The following is a 22,531-nucleotide window of genomic DNA, read 5'->3' on the forward strand; positions in this document are numbered from 1 at the left end:
GGTGTATGTGTCTAAGCAACCTACAACAATCTCCGACTCTCTCCTTGCAGCAGCCTGGTTTTATTCAAAGATTAGAAAAGGGGAAGAGTTTTACAAAACAAAAGGCTGCATAGAAATTTCAGAGCGTGTGACTCTGTCTAACATTTAGGTATGGAGACACATCTGTAACTTCAGAGTGTGAGACCTTGACGATAATCATTCAAAGAGATACATCTACAAACTAGTTTGAATCAGGCATTGTGCGTTGTAGTTTGAACTCAGTTAAACTCAGTTGACCTCCGGAAGGCTCTGTCCTGAAGCATCTCCCTTTGTTCATACTCACACACACATTTCATCATCACATGATTAGAACTAATGTAGTATAAGATCCATACATCACACATATGATTTTTATGGTATAGCATATAAGTGCAATTAAAGCACAGGAATATAATTGTAAAACAGGGTATATCATGAGATAACAATTAAAAACTCTAACATTTCCCTCCTGTTTATCGAATGAGATACAAAAAACAAAAACATATGCAATAATTTTAATGCGAAGCAAGCAAAGTTTCTTGTGGTTCACTGTGGTAGGCAGAAACAGTACATCAGTCTACATCACTTGTTTTGGACATTTTCAATGTAGAGGTCATTGTTAGTTTCTTTATGCTTTACACATGTGAAGAACAGTTATCAGAGTCATCACTAAAATCATCACTAAAAGCATCATCATCATCAGCATCTTCTGTGGGTTGGCGGAGCAGTTGTAGGTTCACCATGGTGGAAGTAGCCGTCTTAGTGATCACAGACTTGAAACAGGGAATCACACAAGTCGTAAACACACAGAATAAGATCAATACACCAAAGAGGGGGGTCACGATCTTTAATATTGGTTGCCACCAGGTGCCGGTCATCAGCCATGCGAGAAAGTTCCATTGTTGTTGCGCTTTCTCTTGTGACATGGTTTGTTGCAGGTTGAGCAGGGAGGCCATTGCTTCGTTTATGTGGGTGTCATTTTCTCCAGGGATATAGGTACAGCAAGAAGTACCTATAATGTGACACACACCACCTTGTGCTGCGGTGAGCAAGTCCAGAGCCATTCTGTTCTGGAGAACCATCAGCCGTGTGGCTTGGAGTTCACGATTCTGGCCATTTTCTACCTGCAAAGAAAAGTTGACAAAAGACTGGAAGCGATAATTCAGAGTTTCAATATACAGTGCATGTTTTCCAATACCATCCCAAGGGAAGAGGGAATGTATAACTTTTGAGCCTGTGCTCCAAACATCCCATACGACATCCAAACCAGATGTCGTATGGGACATCTGAGCCCCAGATAGGATTGTGTGGTTTGAAGATTGCGACACTTCTCTGTTGTCGCTTATGAAGGGAGGGCAGTTGGCCACGGTAGATCTTATAGGTGTGGTCGGTGACCCACACCGGTGCACAGACTCCCGTCCAGTTCATGGGCAACATCGGATATACATTATGTCCGCATAACCACCACCCGTTCTGGATGAGGTACGTCCCGTTCGATGGTGCGGACATGTTGGTTGGGGAGCCTTCTCCAGTTGCTGTGGCAATCCCGTCTTGGCACTCAGAAGTGATGTTTAGAGCTCCCATCCAGGCTCCTCCCTGTGGGCAGCCCTTGCTTTTGCACAGATGCGTCTCATTTCCTTGAGTGAAGCAAGTGAAGTTCTGCCCTTTGGGAATGTGGAGATATGCTACTTGTGGTGTGGGTTTTCCTTTGATTGTAATGTTCATGCTAGCCCAGAACAATGTACTGCATGTCCTGTTTTCTACTCCCCAATGGGAATCAGAGTCATTGATCACAATGTTACCATGTTGAAACCCAATACCTGCCATTGAGGCCATACATTTCGCTTCAGTTTCATTCATCCACTTGGCTGCAAGATGGGTCTGCGTAGAGGAAGGGGGAAGTTTGGATCACACATAACATCCCTCAGCTCCGTCAGGTTGTCCCACTGTGGATTTCACATACCTGTACCAGGTATTTGTGTCGAATGGATGTTTCGGGTCCCATGTCCAGTCCTTGTAGTCCACATCATGGGTCCATCTCTTTTCCCGGTTTGGTTTGGGATTACTTTGGACACCTAGGATGAATACAGACAATACACACGCTACAGCCGCAGCGCAGCTGAGTAACACCTTTTGTGTTCCCATTGCTGCTCAGTTATCAGAGATGCAGGTGCACCCTTGGCCTATCAGAGTGAGGATCAGTTGGTTTCTTCACTGACGTTGAGACACCTCACTCTAAACAATGAGGTCCCTTTGTAGTCAGGCTTCCCCACCACTCTGAAATTAGGGGTCCAACACTCTCTGTAACTTACAGTGGCTGAGGTGGATCCAGCTGGGTCTTTCAGCAATCTTCACTGCAGTGGGTGTGGTCAGGAGCACTTGGTATGGTCCTTCCCACCGTGGGCTGGCCCAGTTCTTCCTTTTGATGACTTTGATGTACACCCAGTCACCTGCTTTGATGGGACTGTCAACCTGTGGAAGAGAGGAATCAGAAGGCAGTAAATTTGCATAGGACACGTCTTTCTGGTTTAGTGTCCTGATCATATAATCTGCCAGAGTCTGTTCTTCCTCTGCTTTCTGTAAGTCTGATGAAAACACTGGTAACCTATATGGTCTCCCATGGACTATCTCAAACGGAGTTAATCCTTCTGATGTGGGAGTGATTCTCATATAGAGTTTCACCAGGTCCAAGCATTCTGGCCATGGACGGCCAGTAGTTTCCATGCACTTTTTCAATCTGATTTTGATAGTGCCGTTTGTTCTTTCCACAAGGCCTGCACTTTGAGGGTGGTAGGCACAATGATTTTTCAAATCCATTCCCAAATGCTCTGCCATTTTCTGAACTACTTTATTCACAAAGTGTGGTCCATTGTCACTGTAAATGGTTTGTGGGATGCCGTGGGCTGGGATGATAGTTTTGCAAATAGCCTTAGCTACTGTTAGTGCATCAGCTAGCTTTGATGGAACTATCTCAACCCATTTGGAAAAAGCATCGACCATCACTAAACAGTACTTGTGAGGTCCACTTTGTGTAAGTTCAATGAAGTCCATGTGCATTGTTTGAAACGGGTAAGAGGGTTTTGGAAAAGAGCCTCTTTTTGGTCTCATGTTTCCTTGGGGGTTATGCTTCACACACACAAGACATGCTTTACAAAAATTTTTTAAGTAGGAATTTAATCCGTACGTTGTAAAGTGTTGTTGTATGATAGCACTCATCCCTCCTGTTGACACATGGCAAGGCCCATGTGTCACAATTGCTGCTGCTTTGAAAAGAGATTTAGGCAGAACTGGTTTTTCATTCACTTGAAAAATCCCATCAGAGTTTTGTGTGGCACCTTTTGTGGCCCACATCTGTTTTTCTTGTACTGATGCATTTTGTTGCATATCTGTTAGTACAGTTTGGTCAATAAGTTGTTTATCATCGGTGTGTGATAAAAATTTGTCATGTCCATGTTTTCCTGTAGCTGCTTCTTTTGCTACTTGGTCTGCAAATCTGTTGCCATTGGAGACTTCATCTTTGCCTGTAGTGTGTGCAGCACACTTGCACACTGCTAATTTGGCTGGCAACTGTATAGCTTGAAGGAGATCAGTCAGAAGGGAGGCATGTGTTACAGGTTTACCTGTAGATGTTGTCATGCCTCTGCGTTCCCATTGTTTTGCAAAATAAAACAAGGTTGAGAAAGCATATTGGCTGTCAGTGTAGATTGTTACCTCATGTCCTTCTGCTAATTTGCATGCTCTAGTCAGTGCAATAAGCTCAGCAGCTTGTGCTGACATTTGGCTAGGGAGTTTGGCTGCCTCTACCACTCTGGAGGGCAGTTGGACTATTGCATAGCCACTTCGATTGTTACCTTGTGGGTCTTTGGAACATGACCCATCAACAAACCATTTTTCTCCTACAGTGAGAGGTGTATCACTGAGGTCTGGTCTTGGTAACTGCAAATGTTCTGTTGTTTCCAGACAGTTGTGTGGTGTACCATCTTCAGGTAATGGAATCAATGTTGCAGGGTTTAAGACAGTACATCTTTTCACCACCAGATGGGGCTGAGACAGCAGTGTGGCTGTGTATGATAGATGTCTGGCTGGTGAAAGGAAATTCATTTTGCTTTGCAACAACAGCACGTCCACAGCATGTGGGACCAAAAGTTCCATTTTATGAAACAACACGACATCTGCTGATTGGGTGACTGCAAGAGCAGCTGCACAAACAGCTTGGACACACTCAGGTAAAGCTTGGGCCACTGGGTCCAACTTCTTTGAGTAGAAAGCTACAGGTTTCAATCTGCCACCATGGTTCTGCAACAACACTGAAGTCATGTAGCCATTTTTGCAGTCCACTGTCTGAACGAAGGTTTTACTGTAGTCTGGTAACACGAGAGTTGTGGTTTCCATCAAAGCTTGTTTTAAAACTACAAATGCTGTCTCAGTTTCAGGGGTCCACTTGATTTTATCAGACATTGTCATGGGGACACCGTAAATGAGATTCTGCAAAGTGTGAGTTTTTTCTGCATAATGTGGAATCCACGCTCTGCAGTAGTTGCAAAGTCCTAGGAAGGACATCATTTGTTTCTTTGTCTCTGGTTTAGGCACGTCAGCTATAGTTTGTTTTCTAGCTGTTTGTATCTGCCTGCCTGCGGCTGACAGTGTGTGGCCCAAATAGTTCACCTCTTTTCTCACCCACTGGAGCTTATCTTTTGATACTTTGTTTCCAGTTCTGCAGAGGTGCTGCAACCGGGCAAGAGAGTCTTCTCTGCATGCTTCCTCTGTTTCTGATGCCACCAAAATGTCATCCACATACACAAGCAACTGGCTTCGCTCGGGCATGTGAAAATCTGCCAAACAGGCCATTATTGCTTGGGTAAAGATAGTGGGGCTGTCAGCAAACCCTTGTGGCAATCTGGTGTAGGTGTATCCTTGACCCTCATATGTGAATGCAAACCAGAACTGAGAGTCTGGGTGAATTGGGACTGAGAAAAAGGCGTTACTGAGGTCAACTACAGTAAAGAACTTTTTATCAGGCTTTAGAGAGTTCAACAATGTGTGTGGATCAGGTACATTTGGAGCTCTTGTTTCAACTGCTTCATTTACAGCACGTAGATCTTGAATCATACGCCAGTCTTTACCATTTGCTTTTTGCACTGGAAAGATTGGTGTATTACATGGGGAATCTGGGCATGGTCTGATTATTTCCCCTTTGTTAAGGTCTGTTACCACTGGTGAGATGCCCTTCACTGCCTCATGTTTCAGAGGGTATTGTTTTACTCTGGGCCTCCAGTCTGATCGAGGTTTAATTTGTACTGGAGGTATGGATGTTAAAAGTCCAACATCAGAAGGACCCTTTGACCACAGTTTTTCTGGGATCTCTGCCAATTCAGCTTCTTCTTTGGCAGTTAGAAAAACGTCAGTTTGTCTTGGGAGGGGGTGCACTTGTGCTTCGCACGTTGCTGCACCACCGAAAGGTTGTCTCCACATGTCACAGCTGGGACTGTAACTCCAGTTTCCGTCACTGCTCTCATAATCATTTGCAACTGCTGCCATTTTCGTTCTCATGCCAGCATCTGTCCAAGTTATGTTCTCAGGCTTGAACAGAGAGATATGAGGGGTAGCTGATAACCTGTAGCTGGATGCTCGATCCACAGGGAGGAGTACAGTCACAGCAGCAAATGACCTTCGGTCAGTGTACATGTGAAGCAATCCCACTACAACAGGAGACATTTTGCCAAATTCTTTGACGTATGTGTCATGGGGATCAGTCAAAACATTCATGGTGACATGTAATTGACTATGCGTCATTTCTGTCTCTGGATTTAGTAGTTGTTCACGTGCTTCTTGTAGCATTCTGCTAGGAAGGTGAGAATCAAACTTTGGGCTCAAATCATATGAACAATACACACTGTTGTCATCTGTGCAGGATGCATAAACGTCAACATCTCTGACTCTGCAAGCCTTCATGCCGTTTTTAATTGGGACGATGGCGATGCCCAGCCGGGTCATCAAGTCTCTTCCCAACAGGTTAACGGGGCATTTTGGTGAAATCACTACAGAGGCTGAGATAGTGAGTTTAGCTTCTTCATCTGCAACAGTCAAAGCTTTAGAAAAATACTCTTTGTGTGTTTGCCCATCTGCTGATTTAACCCAAATGCTATTTTGAGACTGTTTTAAACCTGGGACATGTGTTTTAAGAACTGTTTTGCATGCACCACTGTCACATAGAAACTCTGTAGGTTTACTATTTATTTTCAACACTATATAGGGTTTCTCTTTGAGTGCATTCAAAACGTCCCAAGCTGCATGGACATCAACAACCATCTCATCTGTAGGATTAGAGGAGTCAGAGGTTTTCATGTCTAGTCAGGAGTTAGACCTTCCTCTGTCTCCTCTTCCTCCTTTGTGATCATCTTGTTTTTTCTTTGGACAATTTCTGGACCAATGTCCCTGTTCTCCACAGTTCCAGCATTCGTCAGAATTTCTATCAGATCCAGATTGGAAGGGCCTTTGGCCTCTTCCCCTCCCTCTGTTTTTTCCTCGACCGCCACCTCTCTGGCTGCCGCGGAAGAAAACAGTGGAGCTGCTGGATTCCAAACCATCGGTGTAAAACACATCTGAATTTCCTTCTTTCTCATTTACCACTCTCTCAGCATGTCTGGCCCATTGCATGGTCTGGCCGACTGTGCTTTCAGCGGATTCAACATGATGTTTTCTTATCCAATTTCCAATCTCAGGGCGGAATCCTGTGAGGAGACCATTTTTCAGCTGTTGCTGATAAGTAGAACGATCGTTAATATTAACCTCGATACCGCTATGTATTCTGAATTCTTTTTCAAATCTCAAACGGAAATCTTCAACATCTTCATCACTTTTCTGTTTTATTCCCGCCAGGCAGCCATAATCTGCCCGTCTGCGGTACAATGTTGCCACTCTTCCTGTGAGAGCGTTCCACTGAACCTGAAACTCAGCACCGAGTGTGGCTGGCTCATCATTTGGGGCAGGAAAGGGCACGTGATTATCACGTGCGCCAGTAAAATCTCCTCTGACTCGGGCCCAATCCTTCCCGAGTGAAGTCATGGCTGCTTGGCCTGCTTCAAGCCCATTTAATCTATATGAAAGGATGATTCCTAGCATGTCCTCAGCCCACTGGGCAGGATCCTCTTTTGCAGGTGTGCATCCTTCCACAGCTCTTCTGGCTTCTTCTAAAGTCCACGGCCTGTACACATACATGTGAGCAGCCTGTCCTTCACCAGGGTTAGGATTGGCCACTTGAATCATTGGATAATGTTCGACTGTGTTCTGAGGAGGCATTGTTTCTTTTTTAGAATGACTTCTAAGCCACATAGGGGAGACGAAGGGGTTTGTGGGACTTGGGTAAAACGTGAAATCAGGCACAGGTTTGCTCAGATTAGGATACAAATCAGAGGTATTCGCTAACTGAGTAGGGGGTGCAGTGGGAGAAATAGCCTCTGCCCCTGCAGGGGGCGAGCACCCGTCAGCCGGTGTTGGGGGTACTGCAGCTTGAGGTGGGCGCTTGCTAGCCTGTGTTTCATTATCTTCTGGTCTTACAAACAAGCTTGCTGTTTTATTATCTCCCGAATTTCTCTGTTTTGCCTTCTGAATCTGCTCTCTCCTTTCTTCAGATGCCTTCAACCACAAGTTAGCGTACTGCAACTCTTTTTCCTTTCTCTCCCTCTTTGCTCCACGCTTTGCAGCTACGCTTCCTTCCAGCATCACAACCACTCCTTTCCACTGATCAACTTTCAACTTTTTGTCAACACCAAACTTCTTCTGCCACTTTGACATATAACGTAGACAACCAGGAAATTTGCCAACCATATATTTTTCATCACCTTCGGCACCTCTGGGGGAGGATTTACTGGTTTGATTACCCATTTTTTATTTTAACTTAATTTAGTACTCTGCGTATATTTTTATTAATATATGTCCTTAATACAGATTAAACTGACCTACTTCAACAAACTACTGGTTTGTGTTAACACCGTTAGGTTTCCACCAGTAATGCTGATTCAGTCAGTGTACTCTGTCATTCACACTCTCATTCACTCGTATTTACACAGCAGCAAGTATTTTGTACAGCACAAAGCACAAATTCTTTCCCTGCTACTCAGAAGCAAACCTTCGACAAGGAACTACTTCTGACAAAGAGCAGACTTCTGCAGCAGTCTCTCTCACTTGGGACTCAAGGCCACTGCGTACAGAGCCTCTGACCCTTTACTTTCTGGGACTCAAGGTTTTTAGCCTCTGACCCTGTACTCTTTGGGACTCAAGGCCTCTCTTCTTACAGAGCCTCTGACCCGTAACACAGCGCTTTTCACTTACTTGATCTTCTCTGTTGGTTCGTTTCACTCCGTCCGGATCCCGTCAATCCACCGTTGGCAGACGAAGTCGGACCTATGACGCTGGCCCAGCGAAGAATTTACCCCCCAGGACTTTCTTCCAGGTCCTGTTGACACTGGCCGTGCACGGATTTCAGCGCGTCGTCCTCCGTCCGCCAGCGGTCAGGTATGTTGGGATCCAGGTCACGGCACCAAGTTGATGGGGTTTTTCGTTCTTACTAACGAAGTCCCACCTTAAACAGAAAGAACCACACAAGAGATCAATATAAAGTTCAGCTTTTGCAAAAGGGGAGAGCCGTCGCTGCTTCAGCCACAGGTGTATGTGTCTAAGCAACCTACAACAATCTCCGACTCTCTCCTTGCAGCAGCCTGGTTTTATTCAAAGATTAGAAAAGGGGAAGAGTTTTACAAAACAAAAGGCTGCATAGAAATTTCAGAGCGTGTGACTCTGTCTAACATTTAGGTATGGAGACACATCTGTAACTTCAGAGTGTGAGACCTTGACGATAATCATTCAAAGAGATACATCTACAAACTAGTTTGAATCAGGCATTGTGCGTTGTAGTTTGAACTCAGTTAAACTCAGTTGACCTCCGGAAGGCTCTGTCCTGAAGCATCTCCCTTTGTTCATACTCACACACACATTTCATCATCACATGATTAGAACTAATGTAGTATAAGATCCATACATCACACATATGATTTTTATGGTATAGCATATAAGTGCAATTAAAGCACAGGAATATAATTGTAAAACAGGGTATATCATGAGATAACAATTAAAAACTCTAACAAGTTTTACCATCTGATTTAAGGAAATGCCTGTGTTTCCACAGCGCACCAAAGTCATGAACAACACCAAAAGCATATCTGGAATCTGTGTAAATAGTGACAGACTTACCAGCTGCCAACTTACAAGCTTCAGTAAGTGCAATAAGCTCAGTAGTTTGAGCAGAGAAATGTTTAGGAAGAGAACCAGACAACAAAGTGTCATGTGAAGAAAATACTGCAAACCAAACACAGTTAGGACCTGTGGCTGGATCACGCAAAGCTGATCCATCTACAAAAAGAATCATGTCAGAGTTTGGAAGAGGAGTCTCTAAAAGATCAGGTCGGGGTGTACAAACTTGTTCCAAAACAGCTTCACAGTCATGAGGCTCCCCATCCTCAGGAGTCGGAAGCAAAGTAGCAGGATTCAGAACAGTACAACGTTTAACAGTGACATTTGGCATATCAAGGAGCACAGAGGTGTATCTGAGCCAACAAGATGTTGAAAGATGGGAAGTTTTCTGCTCGAGAAGAATAATGGCAACAGCATGAGGAACCAAAACAGTCAAATTAGCGTAGCCCACAATATCTTGGGAGGCCAGGACAGCTTTCTCTGCAGCTGCAACAGCACGAAGACAACCAGGCAGGCCTGCAGCCACAGAGTCCAGTTTTGCTGAGAAATGAGCCACTGGCCTTTGCCTGCCCCATGTTCCTGCATAAGAACAGATGTCATACAACCATGCTTCTCATCAACTGCCTGTATGAAAGGTTTATGAGGATCTGGAATGCCAAGTGTTGGTGCTGTTTGAAGAGCCAGCTTAAGCTGACTAAAGGCTGATTCAGCCTCAGGAGTCCATGGAACACGATCAGCTGACTGGAGCTGCATGTCAGAACTGCAGCTGCCTTTACCATGGATAAGAGCACCTAAGAGAGCTTCGAGAAAAGAGTAGTTAGGAATAAAGTTCCTGCAGTAAGATGTTATACCTAAGAATGACATAAGCTGTTTTTTAGTAACCGGTTTAGGAATGATCTGAACTGCAGCAACACGTTTAGGAGAAAGTGAGCGCCCATCCTTAGAAATCACATGACCCAAAAAGGTGACTTCGTCCTGTACAAACTGTAACTTAGAAAGGCTGGCTTTATGGTCATAAGAAGGAAGATGTTTCAACAGATTCACTGTCTTTTTCACACTGTTGTTTAGATGGACCACATAAAAGGATGTCATCCACATACTGCAAAAGAGCAGAGCCTGTGGTTGATTGAAGTTAATCCAGACTAGCTTTGAGGGCAGCATTGTAAATAGTGGGACTTTCACAGTACCCCTGGCATAACCGGGTAAAAGTCCAAGATCTCCCTTCAAACTAAAAAGCAAACCAAAATGGGCTATCAGGGTGCACTGGCGACAAGTCAACCACTGAGAAAAACTGTGCATCTGATGTAATTTGAGACAAAATAGTGTGTGGGTTGGGCACAGTAGGAGCATGTGGCTGAACTGCAGCATTCACCGCTTGGAGGTCCTGTACAAAACGCCATTCATCTGGCTGGCCAGCATCTTTAATCTTTTTAACAGGAAACAATGGAGTAAGCACAGGTGAATTTTCAAAAGGAACAATAACGCCTGTTTTCTGAAAAGATTGAAAAACAGGTTTAATCCCTTTAATTGCTTCAGGCTTAAAAGGGTATTGTTTTTTACATGGACAAAAGTCTGATTTAGGGGTGACAATTACTGGTTCACAGCCTTTTATCAACCCCACATCATATTTGCTCTTAGCCCAAAGATCATTGGGCACTTCAGCCAACATGGGTATCGAAGACAGATCTGTTTCAGATAAAAAACATGCTTCAAAATGTGATTCTGTGGTAGGAATTAAGTCCACAGTTCTTTGACAATGCATTGTACTCAAAAATGTTTTTTTGTATGCTGACAATCGTTCAGAAAACATCAAATTTGGATCAGCAGGTGAAACGGTCCACTCCATTTCTTTCTGACATGTAGCAACAAACTCTCCCACACCTTGTCACTGCCAGTGTGTACGTTTGGCCAAGGAAATGTGAGGGCGAGTACCACAAACATTAAAAAAATCGAAGTGCTCTGGAGTGAGCGACACAGCCAATAAAGTAGGCGCACATATTTTTTCACTTCTTCTCATAGTCATTGTCAGGCCCCAAAGAAATGTGTGATGTGCAGTGCAATCAGTAGGTTGCTTGAAATCAGAAAGGGGTGAAACTAACACTTTTGCTTCTTCCACTAGTTGTTGTGAAAAAGGAGAGCTGGGAAGTTTCCACTCATAAGCATATGTAAGTGCCGATGAATCAAACTGCACTGCTGTGAAAACTTTGTCAGGCTGTAACATAACCTTAACACCCTCTGGTGTAGAAGTTAAAATAATGCCTAATTTACACATGCGATCACAGCCCATCAGGTTAATGGGACACAACTCTGATAACAAAAATGAGTGTTTGAAGGAGAGCTCATTGGGAGTGACAACACGCAATGGGCATTGTCATTTTCTCCTTCACAACCTGGCCTGAGGCAGACATACAGTAAACGTGGTTTCCACTTAACTTTGGAGGACAATCAAACTCCCCTGACGTCACTACTGATGAACATGTTCCCATATTCTGAGAGAAATATCTTTGCTCTAGGACGGAAATAGCATGCAAAACTTTACTACGTGAATCACAGTCGGCAAGCGTTTCTTCACTACACAGAGCAGGAAAAATGTGTGAGTGTGTTTGTGCTATCACCCATTAGTGGAGGCTCCGCTGCCGCGTGACGTCCAGAACCTGCCTCCCACCCTCAGTTAGCCTTTTGCCCAATTTCATCACTTTTCAGCTGTGGACAGTCCTTCTTCCAGTGTCCAGTCTGGCCACAGTAAAAACAAATATTCGGATCATAGCTCTGATCCCACACGTCCACGTCTTCGACTTCGGCCTCGTCCTCTTTTTACACCAACTGCGTAATACATGGTCATGGCTGCCAAATGCAGCTCCTTTTCACACTTGTCCCTTTTGGTTGTCTTACGCGTCTCAACTTGGTTATGAGCATGGCGAGCATATCGGCGAACGTCAGCCAAACGAGGACCCTCACACCATCCCACGTAAATGTTCTTTACTTCAGTGGCGACATCTGGCATGAGGCCTTTAATTATTGCATTGCATGCAATACTCTCCCATGGTCCTGATTCATTACCCAAATCCCTTGGTCTCTGATGACCGCTGTGCTTGCTGACTTCCTCAAGGATGCTTTGTATAAAATCATCAGTCACTTCACCGGGTTTCTGTTTGCAGGTGTAAATGTGGGACATATTGATTTTGGTTGGAAATTGAGTGGTGATGGCTTGACACAGTCTTTGGTTGGCTGCTTCATATTGAGCGTTATCATTATGTCCTCGTTCACTGTTGGTAGGTCGCAAATCCAGTTGTAGCATACTGGCCTCTATTTTGCAGAGGTCGGACGGTTTGAACTTTTTTGCTAATATGCGACGCAATTCAACCCCAGTCGGGCAGAATTGTGCGCAGAAATCTCGCAACTCGTCAGCAAAATGGGGTCCAGAAATCTCTGGATCTGGTAAGCATTGTTATGCTTCCATGATGTCAGTCTCAGTCCAGGGTCGATAAACCAGTAATGGTCCAGTGGGAACTGCAACTTTAACCATAGGCATGGTTTGAATCTGGTTTTGTTTTTTCTCACGTTTAGATCTCTGAAGTCCAGATTGTGGGTAAAGGATTTTTGTCACTTGCGTTAAAAGTTCTTGGGCAGGTACGCTGGAGAACCAAACGTCTTCCTTTTCCTCATCATCAGACCTATGTAGCTGATGTTGTGAGAATGATGGAATTTCTTCCCGAGGGAGGATGGAAGAAGTCCCTTCTTCCCGAGAGCCAGAGGCTTGTGGCAGGGCTGGCTGTTGTTGTTGCAGGCGTCGTGGAGGGCAGGAGTCCAGGTCTGGATCCGGCACAGCTAATACTAAATTATTATCATCATTCCGTCATGGCATTTGTTTAACATTTTCCTTTCTTTCTCTTAATACACTTTATTTTTTCCAAAATTCTATACCTTTCTTACTTCTTATTTAAACTTAATTTTCTTTTTTTTTGCTTCATCTCTTTCTCATATTTGCAAAACTTTTCTTCTAATTTTCTTATTTCTAACATACTAAAAGAACCTTCTGGTGGAAAACCTCTGGACCATATGTCTTTTTCATTTCATCATGCTTAGGTCCCCCGGTAGGGTCAAAAGTCTGAGACCTACTGTTTCCCATTCTCAGACTTGGAATGGGGAAATATATTCCTTCACTCAAAGGACGTCTCCAATGAGGACCTTAATCTGTACTCACACTTCTTCGGAGTACTTCACACTTCTTCGGACTGCTTCAAAAGTTTCACTTACCCATGAAATCTCTGTCTCACTAATGACACAACCGGGAAACCCTCTTTTATTCAAATAAAAACTAAAAAGCAGTCCTATCGTCTCAGACTATCATATTTCAAAAAGATCGCGCTGGTATTCAAGAAAAGGACCTGCCAGTCCTCTCTCTCAGAAAAGGCCTTGGAGGTATGAGGCTGGAACAGCTACTTCAGTCCAGGCTGGCCATGCACTGCGATCCGGTCCAGAGACACCAGTCGAGGGATCCTGTTCGTGACGCCAAAATTGTGGTGGAAATTTAGTAACGCACAGAGTCAGTTATTTTCTTCTGAGGAGATAAGAGGCTTTAATAATAATATCTTGAAAGAGAGAACAACACAGTACAGAATACAGAGTTGCTCTGAAGCAAAAACACAGTTATATTGCCCGCTCATCACGTCATCTGTCTTTGGTTGATAGTTGATTGTTCTTCTAACTTTCCTCCCCAACCATCAGTTTAGGTTACCCAAAAGGAGTGTATTGCTCCATCACAAGTATGCTTCTTTTTTTTTATATTTTATATCAAAATCCGGAATTGTGTAGAACTCGTGAAAAGAAGCTTATTCTTGGATTCCTGAAAAAATTTAGTGTTGTTGTTTCCTATCCTGAAAAGTACTACGTTCGTTTTTGTTTAAAGGTATTTAGACATGGATAAATATGAAGGACAAAGCAGTTTTAACTTGGTTTGAGTGAAGGAATTAATTTTATATCAAAATCCGATATTGTGTAGAACTCGTCAAACGACGCTTATTCTCGGATTCCTGAAAAGGTTTAGTGTTGTTCTTTCCTATCCTGCAAAGTACAACGTTCTTTTTTGTTTAAAGCTATTTGGACATGGATAAATATGAAGGACAAAGCAGTTTTAACTTAGTTTGAGTGAAGGAATTCATTTTATATCAAAATCCGAAATTGTGTAGAACTCGTGAAAATAAGCTTATTCTCGGATTCCTAAAGGTTTAGTGTTGTTGTTTCCTATCCTGCAAAGTACAACGTTCTTTTTTGTTTAAAGCTATTTAGACATGGATAAATATGAAGGAAAAGCAGTTTTAACTTGGTTTGAGTGAAGGAATTCATTTTATATCAAAATCCGGAATTGTGCATTATGGCAGCAGAATTGTAGTCTGAATACCTTTATGCCAAACAGATTTGCTTTGCCAAGGGAAGTTTTATAATTGTTTATTGTTTATGTTTATAATATATAAACTAGCAGAGTAATTAATTCATCCTCCTGGTCCCTCCCACCCCGGAGAGGGCAGCCAGAGACTGGCTGCAATAGGCATCCCCGCTACCTGGGACCCAACACAGGGCAGGAGGGCCTGATGTCCACCAGGCTCGGGGCCTGCAGTCACCATATTCCGGGAGCTACTGTACCCCCAGAAGGAACCCATCCCGCCCCACCCCACTCAACCCAACCCCACCCCGGAGGACCTCTACAAAAACAAACAAACAACAACAAAAATCAAACAAACAAACAAACAAATCACCCGGTTACACCAGTCGCAGCAGCCCGGGCCTGAGACCCACCATCACCCAGGCCCCCCCAGGCCCCCCCCAACAGGGGAAAAGCACACCCCCATACAGACCCCCTCCTCCTCACCGCACGCCCCAACACCCTAAAAAAAATAACCACCTGCGGACACCTTGGAGTTCCCAGAGCAACAAGGCCGGCACCAGGACCTGCACCAACCCACGCATGCTGTGGCATGTCCAGGGCAACCCAGACCCTCCAGGCACAGGCAGGGCCCCGCCCCGGGCACAAGGCAGCGGCAAGCCACCAGGTCCAGGCCCAGCTCCACCACCCACGCCAGAGCGGCCCCGTCACCCGGTACAGAGCCAGCAGCCACCACCCCAAGGCCCATAAGGGACCCCGCCCCACACCACAAGACAGCCCCACCCGCAAGCCCCCAAAACTGCCCTCCAAGCCCGACACACAGTCCCCCCAGCAATGACCAACCGCCCAGAGCGACGGGACAGCAACCCACCACCAACACTATGTGATCAAGCTAATCAGAGGGGACCAGAGAGAATTAAATTCAGCCAATTGATGTTTTGAGGAGGCAGACATTGTTTCCATGCTAATATAATCTAAAAGAAAATTTCTAAACTGGTTAATACACAGATTGTTCTTCGCTTTCCAGTTCATGAGAATAGTTTTCTTTGCTATACATAACACTGTGAGGATCATGTGTGCTAAGCTAAATTCCACGTTGATGTTGTCTAAGTCACCCAGTATGCACAGTGTGGGGCATGCAGGAATGCTACACTTTAGCCATGTTGATAGGTCCGCACAGACTTCAAGCCAGAACTTCTGGACAGGCGCACAAAACCACAAAGCGTGTGCATAATCATCAGGTGTGTTATCTGTGCAATGTGAGCAGATGTTTGAGTGTGTTAGACCCATCCTGAACATCCTTTGTCCTGTATAGTGTGTTCTATGAAGAATTTTGTATTGTATGAGCTGTAAATTAGGATTTCGAGTCATTGTGAAGGTGTTCAAACATATTTGTGGCCAGAAGCTATGACTAGAACTGATGGATAAATCTGCCTCCCATTTTGAGGACGGTAGAGACATTGTGTCATCTATCTTAGACAATAATTTATATATTTTTGATAGTAGTTTTGGGGTGCAGATGCTTAGAAATTCTGCTTCCCTAATCGGGAGTTGTAAGTCTGGTTGGTGGAGGATATATTTCTTTGTTATTATAGACTTAAGTTGTTGATATTCTAGGAATTTATTGCTGCCTATCTCATGTTGTGATATGAGCTCATCAAATGAAATAAAATGTCCATTATGGATTATATGTTCCAGATGTTTGATTGCTTTGATCTTCCAGAGAGTAATGTTTAGCATTTTTTTGTTTTGCAGGATGTCAGGATTGTTCCAGATGGGTGTAAGCTTACACGGGACAAGTGAAGACTTTGTTATTTTAAGAAATTCCCACCAGGCTGTCAGAGAGGTGCTGATGTTAATGCTTTTGAAACATTTGTGATTTTTCACGTTTTGACTAATAAGTGGCAGGTCCGAGATTTCCAGATTATCACACAATGCTTGTTCTATACTTATCCATGTTCATGTATTGGGCTAGGTTTAAACCATTTTGATATATACTGTAACCTATTGGCTAAGGAATAGTGCTGAAAATTAGGTAAATCTAATCCACCCTGTCCTTGGTCTTCTGTAGGGTTTTTAAACTAATACGTGGTGGTTTGTTTTTCCACAGAAATTTAGAGATGCATGAATCTAGTGACTTAAACCAAGTAGCAGGTGGTTTTATGGGGATCATTGAGAACAGATAGTTAACTTTTGGTAGTATCATCATTTTAATGGTTGTAACTCTCCCCATAAGTGATATAGGTAAGGACTTCAAACGAGAGAGATCGTCCTTTACTGTCTTTAATAATTGCACATTGAGGCGGCCTGTTGCCACTGCGGGTTCTTTCAGAGAGACACAGAGACAGAGGACGGTTCAACGTATAGTTTATTTAACCCTTTTTCATGAATGTGGAGTCGTTCGCAGGCCTTCCCTCCCGGTTCGTGCTGCCGACTCCACTTCAATCCTCCTTACAGCTCTGAGTTTTTTAAAGAGGAGAGTGATTAGACAAGTGACTGCCGGTGTACTAATCACTCACCTAGTCCTGCTCCCCAGAGCTCTCTCCACAGCTCTCTCCTGCAGCTGATGCACCACGCCCCCTCCACATACCTCCACCGCCTGACCTTGGCCGGGGAGCGGTCCGGCCTAACCTACTCTCTCCCCCCCCCACCTCGCCATGCGAGCTGTAAAGGAAGTCGGCTACCGCTAATCGGTGCCCCCGGCCTATGGACCACTTTGAATTTAAAAGGCTGTAGTGCCAGATACCAGCGGGTGATCCGTGCATTGACATTTTTCATTCGGTGGAGCCACTGGAGGGGAGCAAGGTCCGAGCAAAGGGTGAATGGGCGCCCCAGCAAGTAATACCGCAGAGCGCCGACCACCCACCGGATGGCCAGGCACTCCCTCTCCACCGTGTTGTATCTGGTCTCCCTCTCAGATAGTTTCTGGCTGATGTAAAGCACTGGGCGGTGAACGCCCCGCACCTGCTGGGACAGAACAGCCCCCGACCCCCTTCCCGATGCATCAGTCTGCAGGACAAATGGGAGAAAGGAGTTAGGTGTGTGGAGAAGAGGCTCCCCACAGAGGGTCTGCTTTACCCTCTCAAGTGACACCTGGCACTGCTTCGTCCACCGGACCGGATCAGATGCACCTTTTCGCGAAGTTGGGAATAAATCGCCGGTAATATCCGGCCAGCCCCAAAAACCGCCTCACCTCTTTCTTGATCTTAGGTTTTGGGCAGGCTGCAATCGCTGCTGTCTTGTCTACCTGTGGACGCACCTGTCCGCCGCCCAAGTGGTACCCCAGATACCGTACCTCCCTCCATCCAACTGCACACTTCTTTGGGTTGGCCGTGAGCCCCGCCTGCCGCAGTGACTCCAGCACTGCCGCCATCTGCTGAACATGCTCCGCCCAGCTGTTGCTATGGATGATGACGTCATCCAGGTAAGCGGCAGCATACGCAGGAACTTACATCATGAAAAGCGAGATCAGAGGTGTTTGGCTGAGAGAAGGCCACAGTTTGCGATGCAATAATTAAAGGCCTCATGCCAGATGTCGCCACTGAAGTAAAGAATATTTACGTGGGATGGTGTGAGGGTCCTCGTTTGGCTGACGTTCGCCGATATGCTCGCCATGCTCATAACCAAGTTGAGACGCGTAAGACAACCAAAAGGGACAAGTGTGAAAAGGAGCTGCATTTGGCAGCCATGACCATGTATTACGCAGTGTGTGTAAACAGAGGACGAGGCCGAAGTCGAAGACGTGGACATGTGGGAGAGGAGGTCGAAATGGGCCACGCCAGAGCTATGATCCGAATATTTGTTTTTACTGTGGCCAGACTGGACACTGGAAGAAGGACTGTCCACAGCTGAAAAGTGATGAAATTGGGCAAAAGGCTGACTGAGGGTGGGAGGCAGGTTCTGGACGTCACGCGGCAGCGGAGCCTCCACTAATGGGTGATAGCACAAACACACTCACACATTTTTCCTGCTCTGTGTAGTGAAGAAACGCTTGCCGACTGTGATTCACGTAGTAAAGTTTTGCATGCTATTTCCGTCCTAGAGCAAAGATATTTCTCTCAGAATATAGGAAATTATGTTCATCAGTAGTGACGTCAGGGGAGTTTGATTGTCCTCCAAAGTTAAGTGGAAACCACGTTTACTGTATGTCTGCATCAGGCCAGGTTGTGAAGGAGAAAATGACAATGCCCATTGCGTGTTGTCACTCCCGATGAGCTCTCCTTCAAACACTCATTTTTGTTATCAGAGTTGTGTCCCATTAACCTGATGGGCTGTGATCTCATGTGTAAATTAGGCATTATTTTAACTTCTACACCAGAGGGTGTTAAGGTTATGTTACAGCCTGACAAAGTTTTCACAGCAGTGCAGTTTGATTCATCGGCACTTACATATGCTTATGAGTGGAAACTTCCCAGCTCTCCTTTTTCACAACAACTAGTGGAAGAAGCAAAAGCGTTAGTTTCACCCCTTTCTGATTTCATGCAACCTACTGATTTGCACTGCACATCACACATTTCTTTGGGGCTATGAGCAGAAGTGAAAAAATATGTGCGCCTACTTTATTGGCTGTGTCGCTCACTCCAGAGCACTTCGATTTTTTAATGTTTGTGGTACTCGCCCTCACATTTCCTTGGCCAAACGTACACACTGGCAGTGACAAGGTGTGGAAGAGTTTGTTGCTACATGTCAGAAAGAAATGGAGTGGACCGTTTCACCTGCTGATCCAAATTTGATGTTTTCTGAACGATTGTCAGCATACAAAAAAACATTTTTGAGTACAATGCATTGTCAAAGAACTGTGGACTTAATTCCTACCACAGAATCACATTTTGAAGCATGTTTTTTATCTGAAACAGATTTGTCTTCGATACCCATGTTGGCTGAAGTGCCCAATGATCTTTGGGCTAAGAGCAAATATGATGTGGGGTTGATAAAAGGCTGTGAACCAGTAATTGTCACCCCTAAATCAGACTTTTGTCCATGTAAAAAACAATACCCTTTTAAGCCTGAAGCAATTAAAGGGATTAAACCTGTTTTTCAATCTTTTCAGAAAACAGGCGTTATTGTTCCTTTTGAAAATTCACCTGTGCTTACTCCATTGTTTCCTGTTAAAAAGATTAAAGATGCTGGCCAGCCAGATGAATGGCGTTTTGTACAGGACCTTCAAGCGGTGAATGCTGCAGTTCAGCCACATGCTCCTACTGTGCCCAACCCACACACTATTTTGTCTCAAATTACATCAGATGCACAGTTTTTCTCAGTGGTTGACTTGTCGCCAGTGCACCCTGATAGCCCATTTTGGTTTGCTTTTTAGTTTGAAGGGAGATCTTGGACTTTTACCCGGTTATGCCAGGGGTACTGTGAAAGTCCCACTATTTACAATGCTGCCCTCAAAGCTAGTCTGGATTAACTTCAATCAACCACAGGCTCTGCTCTTTTGCAGTATGTGGATGACATCCTTTTATGTGGTCCATCTAAACAACAGTGTGAAAAAGACAGTGAATCTGTTGAAACATCTTCCTTCTTATGGCCATAAAGCCAGCCTTTCTAAGTTACAGTTTGTACAGGACGAAGTCACCTTTTTGGGTCATGTGATTTCTAAGGATGGGCGCTCACTTTCTCCTAAACATGTTGCTGCAGTTCAGATCATTCCTAAACCGGTTACTAAAAAACAGCTTATGTCATTCTTAGGTATAACATCTTACTGCAGGAACTTTATTCCTAACTACTCTTTTCTCGAAGCTCTCTTAGGTGCTCTTATCCATGGTAAAGGCAGCTGCAGTTCTGACATGCAGCTCCAGTCAGCTGATCGTGTTCCATGGACTCCTGGGGCTGAATCAGCCTTTAGTCAGCTTAAGCTGGCTCTTCAAACAGCACCAACACTTGGCATTCCAGATCCTCATAAACCTTTCATACAGGCAGTTGATGAGAAGCATGGTTGTATGACATCTGTTCTTATGCAGGAACATGGGGCAGGCAAAGGCCAGTGGCTCATTTCTCAGCAAAACTGGACTCTGTGGCTGCAGGCCTGCCTGGTTGTCTTCGTGCTGTTGCAGCTGCAGAGAAAGCTGTCCTGGCCTCCCAAGATATTGTGGGCTACGCTAATTTGACTGTTTTGGTTCCTCATGCTGTTGCCATTATTCTTCTCGAGCAGAAAACTTCACATCTTTCAACTGCTTGTTGGCTCAGATACACCTCTGTGCTCCGTGATATGCCAAATGTCACTGTTAAACGTTGTACTGTTCTGAATCCTGCTACTTTGCTTCCGACTCCTGAGGATGGGGAGCCTCATGACTGTGAAGCTGTTTTGGAACAAGTGTGTACACCCCGACCTGATCTTTTAGAGACTCCTCTTCCAAACTCTGACTTGATTCTTTTTGTAGATGGATCAGCTTTGCGTGATCCAGCCACAGGTACTAACTGTGTTTGGTTTGCAGTATGTTCTTCACATGACACTTTGTTGTCTGGTTCTCTTCCTAAACATTTCTCTGCTCACACTACTGAGCTTATTGCACTTACTGAAGCTTGTAAGTTGGCAGCTGGTAAGTCTGTCACTATTTACACAGATTCCAGATATGCTTTTGGTGTTGTTCATGACTTTGGTGCGCTGTGGAAACACAGGCATTTCCTTAAATCAGATGGTAAAACTATTCTGAACTCCAAGCAGGTTTCTGATCTTCTTGATGTGATCCTTTTGCCTACAGCAATCTCGGTCTGTAAGTGTGCGGCTCACACTAACTCAGACGATCCTGTTGCTTGTGGCAATGCCAGAGCTGATGCTGCAGCTAAGCAAGCAGCTAATTTTTTTCCTGTTTTCGCTTCCCTCTCTTTGCAGGCAGAAGACTCCCTCACAGATCTCCATGCTTTGCAAACTTTTGCCTCTGCAGATGAAATTTGGTCCTCTGGACGCATTTGGTCCTCTGTGGGTGCAACTCATACGGATGGTGTTTGGATGGGACCTGATGGTAAACCCTGTCTACCTAAACATTTTTTTCCTCATTTTTCAAAATTGACACATGGGTTGAACCATGTGTCAAAAGGGGGGATGCTGAATGCACTCACTGCTCAGTGGTTCACAAAAGGGTTCAGTTCATATGCGCAAAAATACTGTCAGTCATGTATGGTTTGTGCCACACATAATGTAGGAAAGGCATTACACACATCGCAAGTTGCACACCCTCCAACAGAGAAACCTTTTGAACATTTGATGATGGATTTTGTTGAACTCACACCAGCTGAAGGAAAGAAATATGCACTAGTAATAGTGGACGTGTTTAGTAAATGGGTTGAAGTTTTCCCTGCAAAACATGCAAACAGTAATGCAGTGACTAAAGCACTGCTAAACAGAAATCATTCCTAGATGGGGCATTCCAGAGAAGATCAGCAGTGATAATGGCACACATTTTGTAAACACTGCATTGACTGAGGTTGGTAAATTCCTGGGAATAACCTTGCGCACACATTGTGCTTATCATCCACAGAGTGGAGGTGCTGTGGAAAGAGAAAATGGTACATTAAAGTCCAAGTTAGCCAAATGTTGTGAAGAAACAGGTCTGCCATGGACAAAAGCATTACCTATTGTGCTTACCTACATGAGAATGAGAATCAGAGCTCAAGTGAATCTCAGCCCATTTGAAATTTTATTTGGTAGACCTCCTAACCTGGGATTGGGACCTGTAACCAGACCCCTCCCTTCCACAACTGTTTGTGATGATGCTATGTTGTCTTACTGTCGAAACCTTTCCACTGTTCTATCTCAAGTTTCACAGACAGTAAAAGCAGACCTTCCAGCCACAGAAAACACACCACTCCAACCAGATGACAGGTGGTGAAGGAACTTCGCAGGAAACATTGGAAGTCCAAACGTTGGCAAGGCCCGTT

The 22,531-nt window shown here is 44.6% G+C and overlaps 1 protein-coding gene across 1 annotated transcript; it reads right to left on the reverse strand.

The window, feature by feature from the left end:
• Nucleotides 1-1,926: 1,926 nt before the first annotated feature.
• Nucleotides 1,927-5,784, reverse strand: LOC140285516 (uncharacterized). Its single transcript, XM_072379136.1, has 3 exons — nucleotides 4,696-5,784; nucleotides 2,331-2,490; nucleotides 1,927-2,093 (listed from the first exon to the last, which is right to left on the reverse strand). The coding sequence occupies exons 1-3, from the start codon at nucleotides 5,782-5,784 to the stop codon at nucleotides 1,927-1,929; spliced, it is 1,416 nt and encodes a 471-aa protein (XP_072235237.1).
• Between the last annotated feature and the right edge of the window lie 16,747 nt (nucleotides 5,785-22,531).

The sequence above is a fragment of the Leuresthes tenuis genome, unplaced genomic scaffold, assembly GCF_036924035.1.
Source record: "Leuresthes tenuis unplaced genomic scaffold, fLeuTen1.0.hap1 SCAF_47, whole genome shotgun sequence".
NCBI lineage: Eukaryota > Metazoa > Chordata > Actinopteri > Atheriniformes > Atherinopsidae > Leuresthes > Leuresthes tenuis.